Genomic DNA, 16,481 nt, shown 5'->3' on the forward strand with positions numbered 1-16,481 from the left:
TTTTTGAGTTTGGGAACGCTCATGTTTATAATAACTAATGCATGAACTGATTAATGGGAACTGATTATAAGAAAACCTTAAATCCCCATGGAAACACTTTCTTAGTTTATTTTTCTCAGAACATATTTTGAGTAGTTTCAGAGGTAGATAGAGGTAGGTATAATTAGCTCATAAGAAGCATTGGATTTTAGAAAATTGAAATTCCCCATTGACGAAATGGCTCCCTTTTTGCGAAGCTCCAATTCCAGGAATTTTTCATGAGCTGCTATAAAAGTAGGTGGTTCTGCTGAAAATGAGGGACAAACCCCACACTGAAACCGGAGTTTCCGCTGGGTTATGTTTCTGGTTCTGCCGAACCCGAATCGGTCGGCGATAGAGCCACCACCCACACCCCGAGGCGACCGTCTAAGTGTTTACCTTAGTGCTTTTATTTTTTATTCGTTTATTTTTACCAGCGAGGTCTCGAGATAAGCCTGAGCAGCAGCGACTTCCCGTCCCGCAGAGCGGCAATAAAGCTTGGGCCCATTATCAATTTGTCTCCCGGAATATGAATATGGCCAAGATTTATCCGGGGGACGCGACTTATCTAACTTGCTTTGGCAGGGCTTTCGGCCAAGCTGAGCTACAGATACGAATGACACCGGAGCTAGAGATGCAGGCACAGATACAACCACAGATACAGATACCAAAACAGAGGCATGGGACGTGACCGGCACTTTGCACAAGTTTTCCCCAGGGGATGGGGATGCTAGGGGGCCTCAGAGGAGCCCGATCACGTTTTTGCTATTAAACCTTAAATGGGACTATGACTGTTCCCCCCTGTGCCCGTTCTCCCTAGATCTGCCTACCTGGAAAAAGAGTGCTGATCTCGAGTCATTGCACTGGCCATGTGTTCATCGAACTATCCGTGTGTAGGCCTCTATGGTAGCGGTTCCCCCCGCCAGGCTCCCGTATCCAGGGTAAGTGTCTCTTCTTGCCGCCTCATTCGGGGCTTTGATAATCCATTGACCCACATTTATTTTAAATTAATTCCACCGATCACGAGTACGCGTACAATACACAAAACAAAACAATATTTGGATGACGCAATCGGGTTTATTGTTCAAGTTTGACAGATCAAAAAAATTAGTCTGATAACGGAAAAGGTGAGGTACAGTCAAGCCTCGTAGTAAAGGTACTCCTCTTGATAATATTTGAAAAAAGGGATTACATAGAATATATGGGGACGAGTTGTATTCTCATGAACTTGACTAAATATGGTAGTTCCTCAGACTTCTTTTAGCGAGATTTCATTTTATCCTAAGCACAAACCCATAAAGATTTAATTCTCATTTATTTTAAGCATACACACTCGAACTATTTTTAAATGGAACTAGTTTTATACATATGTATGTAGCCGCCAAAAGAAGAGATACGCAGAATGTATACTTTATCTTAAGTTCTCTTTATAGCTCCAACTTTTTTATGGCCCTTTTTTGCGTCTTTATTATTTAATCAGAAGTGTTTCCACATCACTTTTAGGGACTTATAATGCAGTAGCTTTCTTTTATCGCGCTCCACGATCCTGGTGCTTGTAATCTTGGATCTTAGCCAGTTCCTGAAACTCCCCGCAGAGACTGCGCATCTAAGACCCACGATTAGGGCGAGCACCATAAACGTTTCTGGGAGCCAACTATCCAAAAAAGACAGAAACAAACACCAGCTGTGCAAATTTCACCACTTGCCAGGCGAAGAATGTGCGGATAAAGATTAAGGAGCGGGCAGATAAGGGGCAGAAGACCAAAAACCGAGGACAGAGGACAGAAGAGGTGTCTTCTCTTATCAGGGCCTTTGTGTGTGCGTGTGCAGATCGTAAAGCTGGGACAACAACAGCAAGCGTTGGCCCATCGCCGCCTTAATGTGTCACATTGGCAATCAGATAACGGCATCTCTTATCAGCAGGCTCCGAGGAGAGCGGGCGAGCACTAGAGAAGAGCCCGCGGCCGAAGAATTGCGAAGACAGTCTTCGGCTCGCGTCACGATCCACACAGCTGACCCAGAGTGTGTGAGAGCGGGAGAGAGCACATCTGCTCCGTAGAGATGCTGCGATCATGGTGATCTTGATCACGTATCTCTTGCTCATGATCAGGGATCGAGTACTTTATTTGGGTACAAAATTAGGTATACTATTCCGGAGTACCCTAACTTACACTCACTTAAAGGTCTTGAATGTTTTCAGCAAAGTAGAATCACCAGCTGGCTCCATTGTTCCCATTGAGGTCTTTATAAAGATGTTTACAGAAAAACTCATCAGAAACTTTAAGCTGATTACTAAGAAGCCAATCTACGGATTACTAAACTAACACTTTAGTAAAAAGCCTTGACTCCAATTTGGAAGTGGGGTTTCTTTTGAAAAGGTTGATTTGATAAAAAAAAAACTTGTTAAAGATGAATAAATAAACTATTTATTTCTATATTTACTATGTTTAAAGATTGTTTTTTTAAGCTTTGTATACAATTCTTCTCTAAACTTAATGCTTAATATAATATGCTATGAATATATCTTATCGTTCAGAATAAAGCTTAAGCTACAAAATCATATAAGTACCCATTAAGTATCAAGTTTTACTCTTGATAATATACGATTTTTTAAAGATTTGTAAATCAAATCTACCCTAAAGTTGATGTCTCACTGAATTCGCTTTAAAGTCAAATTAGCATTATTTAAGTATTTAACTAAAGCTTCAAACACAAATTAGTATCTATAGGTATCAATTTTTACTGTTGATAATATATATCTTATAAGCTTGGGACTCTTTATTTTTTGACAAAATGAAAAAAAATCCAAAGGGGTTGGTATTGAACTCTGTTCTTTTAAAGCAGAGACCTAACAGCACAAAGCGCAGCATCTCTGGTGGAAGAACGGAGAACGGAGAGCGGAGAGCATCTTGCCGAGCCCCAACAACAGCGCCAACGCAGACGCCTCCGCCTCCGCCTCGGCCTCGGCCGACGTCGACCGAGGAAACCGAGGCGCTGGCAGCGACGACGGCGATCTGGCAGTCGCTTCTCAGCATTCTTCGCCTCTGGTTCGAATTCTCAGACCGATCCGAAAACATAGACACGACCGAAGAAAGCCGGGGAACAGGGGAGCGGTGGACAGAAGACAGAAGACAGAAGACAGCGGACAGAAGAGCAGAAAATAACAAAAATCCATTTCTATATGCCCGACATCGAGACCGAGATGTGTACATGAACGCAGTTCCTGCTCGCAGACCGGTCGTCCGTAGCATCGTTGTGCTCCACGGTTCCAAAGTTCAGCGAGGGGACCGAAGAAGAGTCGGGGGCGGAGAGTCCGAGTTCGAGTCCTGCGCGTAGGAGAAAGAACCGCCCGAAGATTTGTTGTAATGGTGCACGGGCGCTGGAGCTTCTGTGAGAGCGTCGAGGACCCAAGCTTCAGGAAGGAGCACTACGAGTACACCCAGAGCCAGCACCGATAGGCCGGAGCCCGGAGCCCGGAGCCATCGCCAGTCCAGAGCCCCTCGAGGCGGTCCGTTCAACTTGCTGCAAATATTTGTGCCAACGATCTCATTGCGACCGCAAAGTAATCAAAACATAAGGAAAATCATTTCAATTGAAACGCGTGCATAATTGCCAAGACAGAAAAACAAATTTCGGTGCTTTTTGTTTGTATTTTTTATTGTTTGGTTTCTGGTGCTCCTCCGATGTGAGAAAGAGACTTTGAGAATCGCAAACTCGGGACGGGGAAAAGTGCGTGAGACGGAGAGCGAAGAGTGGTGGATCAGCAGCAGCCGAAATAGCATTTTCGAGTGAGTACACTGAAAAGAAATGGTTTGAGTAAGAAGGAATTTTGTAATAAGTCTAACTGAGCCTGGCATTATGTACTATATCTTGAATGTAACCCTAGAAACCTGCACTGCGCACTAGCGCCTATCCTATCCTATAGGTTGAGCACCCCCCTTAGGTACTATCAAAAGGTTCCGTAAAGGTCAAGTGGGTAGTAGGCAGAGGTAGCATCGAGATGGGGCTCTGCTGCATTATGCTTGTAGAGGGGGCTCCTTTCCCCGAGTGTAGGAGAGGCCGAGAAACATGTTTACCGCGAGAAACCCCCAAAACCCCCAAATCCCCCCATTTCCAAGGCTATAAATAAAGTGCACAGAATGGGAAAAGCCGAAGGCGGGAAAGGGACGGCGAAAAGCTGATGTGCATATCTGAATTTTCTCGTTTTCCCCTATGTGGGCCATGCAGTTTGGCAAAAAGTGAGCCATCGCCTCGCTGGGAAAACAGGTGTTTCGTTTTCAGCTCTTATCAAAGTTCCGAAATCCGCCTGGTGGAAAGGTAAACAAAAGGTCTCCACACTTTCGCATGTTTTGCTTCACAGAATCGAGAGGAATCGTCAAGAGCAGCAGCAGATAAATACAATTTATTGATAGCAGGCAAGAATTAAATTTTTCACCATTAGTTTCTATATATAGTATCGTCGTATACACACACTTCTTGCGCAGTCCAGCGCGAGAAAATATCTACAAGATGAAGACAGGGGAGAACTGGCAGAACGAGCCGAGGCACTTGTATTCCCATTTTATGATGGCCACCAATTATTGTCAAAAACTTGACTACGTGACCGAACAGGAAATAGAGAAGTGAGGCAGTGAGGCAGTGGCCGAGTGGCGAGTCTTTTCTGGGGAAGCTTTCTCTCCACAGGGGTCACAGGCCCCTCTCCCCCGAACCAGTCAATCAAAAAGCATCGACAAACAAATGCCCCCCTTCACAACTAGGCGACACTCGGAGATCCGATCAATTAATACACTAATAGTGCCCGTCCATGGCATCGCCAGCGTATCACTTGGTTCTGGTTCATGTAAAGCACTGGGCGAATGGATGCACACATGCTTACAGTGCCGGTTAAGACGGCTGTACTTCAAGTTTGCTGCTCTGGAATATTTTCAGGACACTTTATAAAGCTTTTTCGAAGAGCTCCTCAATTTTTGAGTAGGTAGCATTGTGATATTTTATGTGGAATATATTGAGAGTTAAAGATGGTAGTGGGTTTCCCAGTTAAGATGGATGCACTTCAAGTATAGTAGCTTCAAAATATTTTCAAGAAAATTTGTAAATCTTTTTCGAAGAGTTCCTTATTTTCTGAATAGGTAGCTTTGTAATTTTATATGGAATATATTGAGAGTTAATGATGGTAGTCGGTTTCCCGGCTAAGATGGTTGCACTTCGTGTAGCTTAAAAATATTAACAAGTAACTTTTATAAATCTTTTTCAAAGAATTCGATATATATTGAATGTTAGCATGGTATGTGGGAGGAGAATAGCCCCCTAGTTTAATCATCTTAAAAAGAAGTTCCCTCTTCAATTATTAACTCTACTTAATTAGTAAAGTCAAGAATGGTGACCATACAATATACTCGTACATAGATTCGTATGTCTAAGATGGTAACCGGTTCCCCAACCACCGATTAAGATTGTTGTGAATATTTGCAAGGAAGTTTTGTAGATATTTTTTTTTTAAATTCGTAATTTATTAAATAAGTAGCATAATAATATGAATGGTTAAAGGTAATCGGTTTCCCGGTTACCAGAAGAGATGGTTGTTCATTAGGTATACCAGCTTTAAAATATTTTAAAGGAACTTTTATAAATCCATTTCAAGGAATTCGTTATTTTTTGTAGCTATAAGTATCACAATAATATTCTATACTATAATTAGGCGTATGATATGTATCTATACACACAGATAATCCTATTAGTAACCTGAAGTCAAGTTATTAACGCGATGTTGAAAGGAGCTTCCTTATTAAAATATCAACTCTATGTTATTATATGGCGGATTCCTAATGGACTGCCCTGCGCTGTGCTACGTCTGGCATATCCGATTCAGACTCCCTTGCAAAGTGGGCCAGACAATTCCCAAGAATTCGTTGCCTCGCTTTTTGTGGGCGTCAGTTTCGTCAAGTTTTTCTTTTTCTGCTTTAGTTTTTATGATTTTCTTGTCGCGGCAATTAAGGAAATGTTGTGCTGTGCTGTGTGTGTCTGTGCCATATAGATTGCCACACATCCGATAATGGTGGGGGAGGTCGGGAATATCGCCAAGGAATTTTAATTAAATTGTGCATTGTTCTGGGCCGCAAAGGGGACTTTGTAACAAACACAAATTCTTGTTCAAGAGTTTCGCAAAGCAGCAATATACCTAAAAAGGCAGAAATGCACTTATCGTAAATAGCTTTGAAGATTTCAAGGTCTTCATTGGCTCGTACCTTTTATTTATAAGAACTTTTCTTGGAATAATCCTACGAAAACCAATTCTTGACAGCCCGAGCAGCTTCTGAAAGGTGATATCATGGTGGCACTTACAATAAACATGATATCCGCCTTAATCCGATGGAAATCTACCCCAATTAGGTGCAGCCCGATTGTTTGCAACCGCCAATATATCATCTTTCCCTGGCAACTAATGGAAAATGTGGGCGGTAAGCACTCGGCTGAAAAATTCCCCCACGGAGCGCAGAGTACTATTACTACATCTATATCTTGTCGAGCTGCACTGTGCGCCTTATCCCGGCTGATAAGTCCGAGAAGGTTCCAGGCCACTGCAGAGCCGCAAAATCTGGATACACACGAGTATCTCGGGCTGAATCATATGGCGTCTATGACGCACTTGCTCCAGAATGCAAATAGGGAAATTCGCCCGTCTCCTAGGAATCGTATACTTTTACGGCCTTGTTATTGTTTCTGCGAGTTGGCTGATTCCCCGTAGATCTGGCATACCTGAGAGCAAAACATCGAAGTCGCCAAACGCAAAGGTCTCAAGAACTGCATAAGAACCGCAGCTCTAAGTGCGAATTTAGCGGGAATCAAAAGTGCAGTTCCCTCGAAAAGAACTCGAGCCGAGTCATCAGAAATTCGATATGTGGCATATGGAACCGATAAATGCTCTGGTGATCTCTGCACTTGGCTGATTTGCACTCCAATTGGGTTTCTGGGCCACTGCTGACGCTCGGTTCGCGATCAAAGTCTCTCTTTTCAAAGTCAAGCTCAGTCGATAGTGTAATGTCTGGGGTTCTGTGCCAACTGCCCCGTAGATACATTTACTCCACCCAATACTTTTTGCCAGCTTTTCCTTCTGGCGTTTCCATGGGTTTTCCCCAGTATCTGTGGGCGTAGCCGCAGGCTAATTTGTGTTTCTAGGCAATCATTTGCTTGTACTGCCAGTCAGCTGACAAAGTGCACATGCGACCGGCGGAGATACTTGCCCCTGGATCGTATACTGTGCCTTTCAGCCACTGGTCAATGACTCGATCCGATCTGCGCCCCGGTGCTGATGCAATCTGTGAGTGGAAGTGTGCGAAAAACACTCAAAACTCAGATCACGTCACGTAGTCACCACGCATATCATCCCTGGACCGGAAGTACCTATAACACGGAAGTTCACAGCCGAAGATTGACTTTTCTCTGGCATGTTTGAGCATGGTGATCGGAAAAAGTGTGATTTACAAATAATCAATTATTATCTCCACATATTTATAATATCAGCTACTCCGTATATCTTAAATTGTTCAGTTATCGTAGATATCATATCAAATTAAGTTTCTTGATTACGGAAAATATTTATAAAGCATATACGTCATTAATCTTACAAGCAGTAAACATCATGGTTTTCCACATTTATGCTTTACATATTCTTAAAGTCTGATCTTCGAGTACTAAGAGCTTGCTTACTAAAGGATCTTTAAGACACAACATTCACGCCGAATGAAATTTGATAGGAGTAGGAACGGGAAGCGGGAAAAAGGTTAATGCGCCCCGATTTCTTACGCAAATCGGTGTCGCCGTCGCTCCAAATTGGGTCCTCACCCAGAAAGCCAACTGTGTAAATTAACAGCGGCACTAAATCATTCAAATGAGGCGGCGGGAAACGGCAGAAAACGAGGACAATCAATGACAAACTCTTTATAACCGGTTTATATTTGAGTAAAGTCGGGGCGTTGCCTTATCAGCGAGCACTGATAATGGCGCTCCGCGTATGCGTACGAGCCAACGCCACCATATTTGCATTTGTCATATGATGCATCTGTATCTGAGCCTATAAGGCCTGCCATTAAGAGCGTCCCTTGTAAGCGCCGATTCATTCACCAGCCGCACTGGCAATTATAATTGCAGATTTCCATTGTCTGATCGCCGGGGCTGTCTCAGCCCGCCGCATTCTCTTCTGCAGAGATCTTGAGCTTTTCAGCGGCAATCGAGACTTGTCGCCGCGCTATCTGCTATCTGCTATACTATGTGCTGTATGGCATATCGTATGGTATCTCTCCAGAGTTCAGAAAACTTTCCGATAAAGTTCAGAGCAGCAAAAGGAGCAGTGCTTTGCAACCGGTTTCTAGATAAGGTCGTCCGACAAGAGCCCTATTAACTTTCCCGCTCTCATTATTTTCCTGGGCAATTACCACCGCTCCACTCCTTTCTTTTTTCCACTCGCAGTGACAAAGTACTGATTTTTTCTGCTTAGCTTTTCACTCTGGAAATGCAGTTTTATGTTCGTGTGCTGCTACCCCTTGGTGATCGAAGTTTCTATGAGATACTTTGATGGGGCTTGGGGTGCTTGGGCGTTGTTATTTCTAAAAATGTGCTAATTTAATACAAACATCCTATTTATATATTGTAATGAGGCACTCTAAAAATTAATTCTCCTAAATATTGACCATCTGATTGAGTGATAAATGACTAACATGGTTAACAAACCTCTACTAGCACATTTTATTAACAGAGTTAGCAAGATTTTCAAGTGTTCAACTATTACAGATAATCACTTTAGATTCTGGCATGATTTTCCCTGTTCTTTTCCTACCCCTAGGGTATGTCCAAGGTCCACAAATCCCGATTTGAGGCCCTCAGCTGACAACATACTTTGATTATGCTATGTGGCCACTTTTGCGGACGCTTTTCCAGTGCGGTTCCAACTTTTGACCGGCCCAGATCGCCGCGAATCGGTTTCAGCCCGTCCGAGCTGGCTTTAATTCCCGCTGTGACTTGTGTTTTCTCTGCCCTGCGCCTTTTATTTTATTTGATTTGTGCAAGTCCAGCCCAATGCTGGAGTGTTAATTGGCGGTCGCCTCGGTGCCCAATGTGCAAACACTATGTTGTGGTTGAAACAAGTAATGTGTAAGAACGAGCAGTTATCACGTGCCGCCCTTATCGGACAGGGGAACTGGAAATCCCCCGTGCAGTTGGCTTATTGATAAGGCTGATCTCCGATGAATTATCGCCCCTCGTTTAGAAAATCAAGTATACGCCCGGTGGGGCGACAGTCCCTTCGCACCTCGAAACTCGCTCTTATCGCGGCTCGGTGTAAAAACACAACCATAAAGCTCTTCTCTCACAACAGCCCCGTAAATAAAATGCACATAAATTACAAACTATATAAAGAAAGAACAAAGCATATATAAATAGATATAAATTAATTGTAAACAGCCGGTTTTTGTTTACTGAAAGATTAAAAAGAAATAAAAACAAACAAATTAGGTAGTATTTGATTCCAGTTGAGAAAAATACAATATATAGTTCGCAGTTCCCATGCAAACGTTTTTTGCATAATTAAACACGTTTAAACTTAAAAACAAATATTTAAAAAATGTGTTAAATGTAATTAATAAAACTAATTAAAGAACCATAAGGAAACCTAAATTGCTTGCTCAGTTTATTGTTCATGGGCTTTTATCAGCGGCAGTAAATGAGACTTACTTGAGGCTTTTATTTTAGAAACACTTTCGTGAATTGTCTCTTTCCGCAACGAAACTAACACTCCTCGTGCTCATGTCCAGAAAGTATTTGCAAGTCAGCGAATTTAAATGAAGAAGAAAACATATTTTAAATTGGTCTACAAAGTTTATAAAACTCTGGAATTCCAGAAGAAAAGCCTTAAGTAACTCATATTTACTGTAACAAATTATCATAACTAAATCGTTTCTTTCTGAATAATTAAACAATCTTGATAGCTGGTAAATCGAATGTTCGCCATCACAACCACCCTCAACAAAAAGACCTCGATGGCTGCCAAATCAGAGATTGCAACTGAAATTCAGCTCGTGTGTCACACTCGAAGCATTGAATAAATATGCTGGCTACAACAGTATTGAGACAGTAATAAATAAACCAATTGATATCAATAAAAACAAAGCAGAGGGCTGTCGAGGAGGAGCAAGAGCGATATAGGTTCGAAATGCGCGCCGTATACGACTTGTTGCTGAGCAACGCCTTTGATCCCAGGTACGAGTAGAAGTCGTCATATATAGGTATAGCACACACGAGCCCATACAGACCACAATCACAGGCCGGCACACACATGTGGGCACTGGCATATGATACATCTTGCCGGTAATTGAATGCTAACCAATGTTAATTGGACTCCAAACGAGGAATACTTAGCAAATATTTGGTTTCCACCGTCTGCGCCTCGGTGACGCAGTTGATTTTATTGGCAGGGGAGGGGCGGTTATCGAATGTTTATCATACTATTAGCCCGAAGCGATCCACTCAAAATATTTGCCAAACAAATCGAAAACAGCAATTAGCCAGCAAAGTGTTCTTCCATTGTGAGCAAAGGTTGTATCTAGTTTAATTCGATATCATTTCCACTTCCCGACTTTCAATCGATTACAAATAAAAGTGGCACTTGCACTTTTCAAGTTCTGGTTCTCAACCTAGGTGGGTTCTTATAAAAATTATGAAATTGGCTCATAGCTAAGTGTATGCTGAAAAATAATAGCCCATTGTGAGGTTGCCTCGGCGACTACAGCTAGCGATCGGAACGGCTTCTCATGCCTATTCATTGGGCATAAACAATCGAGACCCACCAATTACCAGCTATTCCCATCGAATAGACATCCACCTCTGGGCTCCACAGGCAGAAAAACAAGCACACAAAATCAGCTGTTCTCAGATTAATCTAATTGGAATTTATTTTAATTAATAAAATATAATTTGTAGGGGTATAGTTTCTAAACACATTAGCAGTGCAAACATTTCCTCGACCGTTTAACTGTAACTAAAAACCGAGATATCGAAATTATCGTAATAAAATATCGATTGTTTGAAGCCATTCCGATAAGTCTACTCTTCAGAATCACAATCGAATCAATCTCAAAATCATTTATCTGTAGTTTCTTAACACATTAGCAATGATAATACTTCCTAAGCTGTTTAAGCCCCTTTAACTATATTTACTATCGATTATATCGATTATGTAAAGCAATTCCGATAAGTTTTCTCCGAGTAATCCCGGCCTGTGTCTTGTCTTGCAGGATGGTGCTTCAGAATCACAACACAGTGGTGGCCCGCTCCACGCTGACGCCGAACAGCAGCAGCCAGAACTTCGGCTCCCATCCGCTGGGACACCACGGCGGATCGGCCATTGGATCCGGACGGAGTCCTCTGAACGCCGGACCCAGCACCCAGCGTCCCATTGTGGACCTGCTGGTGGCCATGGTGGCCGTACCGGTGCTGATTCTCTGCGCCCTGCAGCTGGAGAAGAATCTGCGGGACAACAGTCCGGAGTCGCGCTGGCTGGTCTTCGCCCTGGGCATCGGGATGCTGGTCATCAGCGTGATCATCTGCGGCTATGTCACGCACCGCATGGGCGTCTGCATCTGGGCGGGACCCATCGACGATGCGGGAAACCGCGCCACCAATGGAGCCATGCCGCATGTAAGTCCAAGATGGGAAGATATATTACGAATGCACAATTTAATAGCCCAATAAACGTACCAGAAATCATGCATTTGATTTTAAAGACTATTACTATCACATGGTTTATAGAAATGACGTATAGAGATCAGTAGAAATCAAGAGGTTTTTTGTTTTTGGTGATAAACGCTAAATAAAAATATTTTATTATGGATTTTATATTGGTAATCATTTTATTTTTATATTTAAATAAATTTATTTATTATCTCCAAATAAAATAATTTCTTTGTGGATTTACAAAGTTCCCTAAAATGTGTCTATCTATAGGAAAAGGCTATAGAAAATGGCGTTTCTTGACTGCTTTAATTTACCTGAAACTGAGCTTACCTTGGTTAACCAATCATATGTTTGGGCTTTGATTATGCTCTAGTCTATATCATTTCATCTTAGTATTTAGCTAGTTAGCCAAAAAGACTTAACAGAGACTGGTCATAGACAGCCGAGAGAACCAAATTTCCTTAACAGGAATTTTCTTATCCGTTGGATAAATGTTAACCGCCACTCCAGAAACCGGCCCTTAATGGCATACACTTAATTTACATTTTTACCTACAACAATATGTTATAATATTTTTTACCAAAATATTGTATTTATTGAGATATTTAAATATGTATTCTCAAAAAAAATCCAATCCTGACCTTTATATTAATTTTTCAACTTTAATTAGCCTTTTAAGTACAAGTAATAAAAACCAACCATATAAAGGTTTATACTACTTTTTTAATACTTAAGAACAGTTATTTTATCAGAGAGAGCATTTATGGTTTAAGTAGGGCTAACGAGAACTTCTTCCAAGAACCCCATACTAATCCCGAACTCTTTTCCAGATCAACTCCCAGAACGATGTGCTGCGCATTGTGGACTCCCTGCCGCCGAGCTACGACAGTGTGGTCAAGTTCGAGCTGCCGCCGCCGGCCTACGACTGCCTGGTCATAGACATGGACCAGTGCAAGGACCTGGAGCCGCCGCAGACCTCCGCCAAGCCAGGAGTCGGGGGATCCACCTCCGCCCCGGGGGCCACCCTGCACATCTAGGGAGGACTCGCAGGAGCAGTAGGAGGAGGAGAGAGAATTAAGAGATTTTTTCCCAACTGGCGGCGCAACGGATTTCTGTACTTGACCCACTTTGAGACCACTCGCAAGCAAATCTATACCCACGATTCGATGCGCGGTGTTCTGCGGCAGCTCGGGAGTTTTCAGAATATCACAAAGCAGGAGAAATCTAGAGCACTCTGCCGAACACCGCCGCATATCCGTATACCTACTGTAAAGTTTGGCCAAACGGTGGCTCGGCAAAGCATTATGGCATTGTATTTACTTTGGTTTAAGCAGCTAGTATTTTAACTCGTAGCCCATCAAGAGCAACTCTCGCATTGTACATAGAGTTCTTTGAAACACAGCGTCTAGTCCAAGTTGTATATAGCCGGAGAAGAGGTAACTGAACCACAGGATGCGCGCATACACACATTTTAGGTAACTTTACGACATACTTACTAAATGCCAACGCAGGGCGGGAATCAAACTACAAAACTACAGGGTAGCACTTAGTCTTAGTCTTAGCCTAGCGCCTGTATATAACTATGTATATTACGATTACAAATATTTTTATGGCCACCGCGATGGCGCTGTCGATTGCCAACGAAATGCCGGAAAACGTTCAGAGCTGCTTTCCAGAAATAAAGAATTCCTATTAAGCTTATTGAAATCCCACGGGTGTGCACTGCATCTTTTGGGGGAACGGAAAATGGGTGCCCAGAAAAACAATCCACTGCATACTTTATGGTTTATTCGGTAATTCTGTATGGTAGACATTTAAGCCATTGGATAACCATAGTCTTAGTTTAGCTAGGTTAAGGTTGGTTAAGGTTGCTTGTGGGGAATACCATAGGGATTTCATTCTCAGGATTTCTGGTCCTTGAAGAAAAAATCCAAATATTTCAACCACTAGATTACCAGAAGGTGGAATAATTATATTTCCAGTATATTTTTTTTCATTGCCTTTTTCAGCATCCTTTTGTGTCACTTGGACTGTGCAATTCTTAAGATTTTCCTGTGCAGTCTACTATTTAAAGAAAAAATCCAAATATTTTAATCCGTAGTTTACTAAAAAGTGGAATAATTATATTTCCAGTATATTTTGTTCATTGAATACCCTTTTGCTTTTAGCATATTAATTTTAATTTTTTAATTATCTTAATGCCTTATTCAGCATCCTTTTGATTCACTTACACTAGGCGGCATAAGTATTTTGACAAAACAAAAGTTAAGTAAACTCGTAACTTCGTTTAACTTTTGGCATCAATGGAAAGATAATTTAAATGCAGTTTGAATGATGCACTACTTTTATTAACCCATTTAGTATTTATTGAAAATTCCGAATTGTTGTTAAAATAAGTGTACTTAACTTTTGTTTTGTGAAAATACTTATACCGACTAGTGTAGACTGTGCCATTCTTAAGTTTTTCCGGTGCAGTCTACTATTTAAAGAAAAAATCCAAATATTTTAATCCGTAGATTACTAAAAAGTGGAATAATTATATTTCCAGTATATTTTGTTCATTGAATACCCTTTTGCTTTTAGCATATTAATTTTAATTATTTTAATGCCTTATTCAGCATCCTTTTGATTCACTTACACTAGGCGGCATAAGTATTTTGACAAAACAAAAGTTAAGTATACTCGTAACTTCAATTTGCTTCGTTTAACTTTTGGCATCAATGGAAAGATAATTTAAATGCAGTTTGAATGATGCACTACTTTTATTAACCCATTTAGTATTTATTGAAAATTCCGAATTGTTGTTAAAATAAGTGTACTTAACTTTTGTTTTGTCAAAATACTTATGCGGACTACTGTAGGCTGTGCAATTCTTAAGATTTTCCTGTGCAGTCTACTACTTAAAGAAAAAAAATCCAAATATTTTAATCACTAGATTACTAAAACGTGGAATAATTTATTTCCAGTATGATTTTTTCATTGAATACCCTTTTTCCTTTTAGCATATAAATTTATATTTATACCCTTGCAGAGGGTATAATGATTTCAGTCAGAAGTTTGCAACGCAGTGAAGGAGACGTTTCCGACCCCATAAAGTATATATATTCTTTATCAGCGTCACAAGACGAGTCGCTCTAGCCATGTCCGTCTGTCCGTCCGTCCGCCCGTCCGTCTGTCCGTCCGTTTCTACGCAAACTAGTCTCTCAGTTTTAGAGCTATCGGGCTGAAACTTTCCCAAAAGTCTTCTTTCAATTGCAGTTAGTATGTAAGTCAGCCAGCCGGATCGGACAACTTTATCATATAGCTCCCATAGGAACTATCGGGGAAAAAATTAAATAAAAATTTATATCTTCGGTGTTTTTTAACAAATTACCTTCGAAGCTTGAAAATAACATTTTTTAATTAGTTCAGAATTTCGAATTCAATTTCATCAAAATCGGATATCATATAGCTGCCATATGAACGATCGGAAAAATAGTGGTAAAATATTATGAAAAAATTATATCTTTGGTGTTTTTAAACATATAGCTTTCTAAGTTTCGAATTAAATTTTATCAAAATCGGACGACAATTTCATATAGTTCCCATAGGAACAAACGGAAAATTAGTGGTAAAATAATATGAAAAAATTATCTTTTCGGTGTTTTTTAACATATAACCTCCTACGCTTGGAAATAAAATTTTTTATTTGGTTTCGAATTAAATTTTATCAAAATCGGACGACTATATCATATAGCTGTCATAGGAACGATCCGAAAATTGTTGGGAAATAATATGAAACAAATTATAGCTTGAGGGCTTTTAACATATTATCTTATAATATTGGGAATATACATTTTTATATTTTTAAGAATTTCGAATTCAATTTAATAAAATTATTGATTATTTTTTATAACTGCAAGGGTATACAAACTTCGATGTGCCGAAGTTAACTTCCTTTCTTGTTTTTAATGATCTAAATGCCTCTTTCAGCATCCTTTTGAGTCACTTACACTGGTCGGCATAAGTATTTTGACAACACAAAAGTTAAGTATACTCGCAACTTGAACTTGCTTCGTTTAACTTTTGGCATCAATGGAAAGATAATTTAAATGCCGTTTGAATGATGCACTACTTTTATTAACCCATTTAGTACTTATCGAAAATCCGAATTTTTGTTAAAATAAGTATACTTAACTTTTGTTTTGTCAAAATACTTATGCCGACTAGTGTAGACTGTGCAATTCTTAAGTTTTTGCGGTGCAGTCTCCTACTTAATGAAAAAAATCCCTATATTTTAATCACTATATTACTAAAAAGTGTAATAATTTATTTCCAATATGATTTTTAGCACATTAATTTATATTTTTTAATGATCTGAATGCATTTCTCAGCATCCTTTTAAGTCACTTAGACTGTGCAATTCTAAAAATTTTCCTGTGCAGTCTACTGGACACGTATTTAGGAGTATATTTAATTTTATATTGTATATTGCGTACAATTAGTACATTTATGAAGGACAAAATACCTTCTCAAGTCATTAGGAGACATTAAATTCCTTGTAAAATTGTTCAGACAAGTACATCTATGTTCAAAACATTATAATAATAAAAATAGAAATAACCAAGTATTTAAATGTTAAACATGTAACACAAATATTATTATAATGTATTATAATGTATCATAACTGTGTTCAAAACAGTTTTCTTAGCTACAAGTGGAGTGCTGGTGAAACCTGTGGTAAGAAGTTTCGAAAATGC

The 16,481-nt window shown here is 40.3% G+C and overlaps 2 protein-coding genes across 3 annotated transcripts; both read left to right on the forward strand.

Annotated features, from left to right (window-relative positions):
• Positions 1–3,050: 3,050 nt before the first annotated feature.
• Positions 3,051–3,478, forward strand: LOC122818644 (uncharacterized). The gene has a single exon (XM_044093372.2). It carries the CDS (start codon positions 3,384–3,386, stop codon positions 3,474–3,476), a length of 93 nt encoding a protein of 30 aa, XP_043949307.1. The 5' UTR covers positions 3,051–3,383; the 3' UTR covers positions 3,477–3,478.
• Positions 3,479–3,665: 187 nt separating this feature from the next.
• On the forward strand, positions 3,666–13,443 carry LOC108033191 (uncharacterized). Of its 2 annotated transcripts, XM_050888535.1 has the most exons (4): positions 8,961–9,165; positions 9,999–10,269; positions 11,304–11,706; positions 12,573–13,443. In XM_050888535.1, exons 2-4 carry the CDS (start codon positions 10,223–10,225, stop codon positions 12,777–12,779), a joined length of 657 nt encoding a protein of 218 aa, XP_050744492.1. In that variant the 5' UTR covers positions 8,961–9,165; positions 9,999–10,222; the 3' UTR covers positions 12,780–13,443. The 2 variants fall into 2 exon arrangements, with proteins under 2 accessions (XP_016962924.1, XP_050744492.1); XM_017107435.3 differs by lacking the exons at positions 8,961–9,165; positions 9,999–10,269 and adding an exon at positions 3,666–3,806.
• Positions 13,444–16,481: the final 3,038 nt, after the last annotated feature.

The sequence above is a fragment of the Drosophila biarmipes genome, chromosome X (genome assembly GCF_025231255.1).
Source record: "Drosophila biarmipes strain raj3 chromosome X, RU_DBia_V1.1, whole genome shotgun sequence".
NCBI lineage: Eukaryota > Metazoa > Arthropoda > Insecta > Diptera > Drosophilidae > Drosophila > Drosophila biarmipes.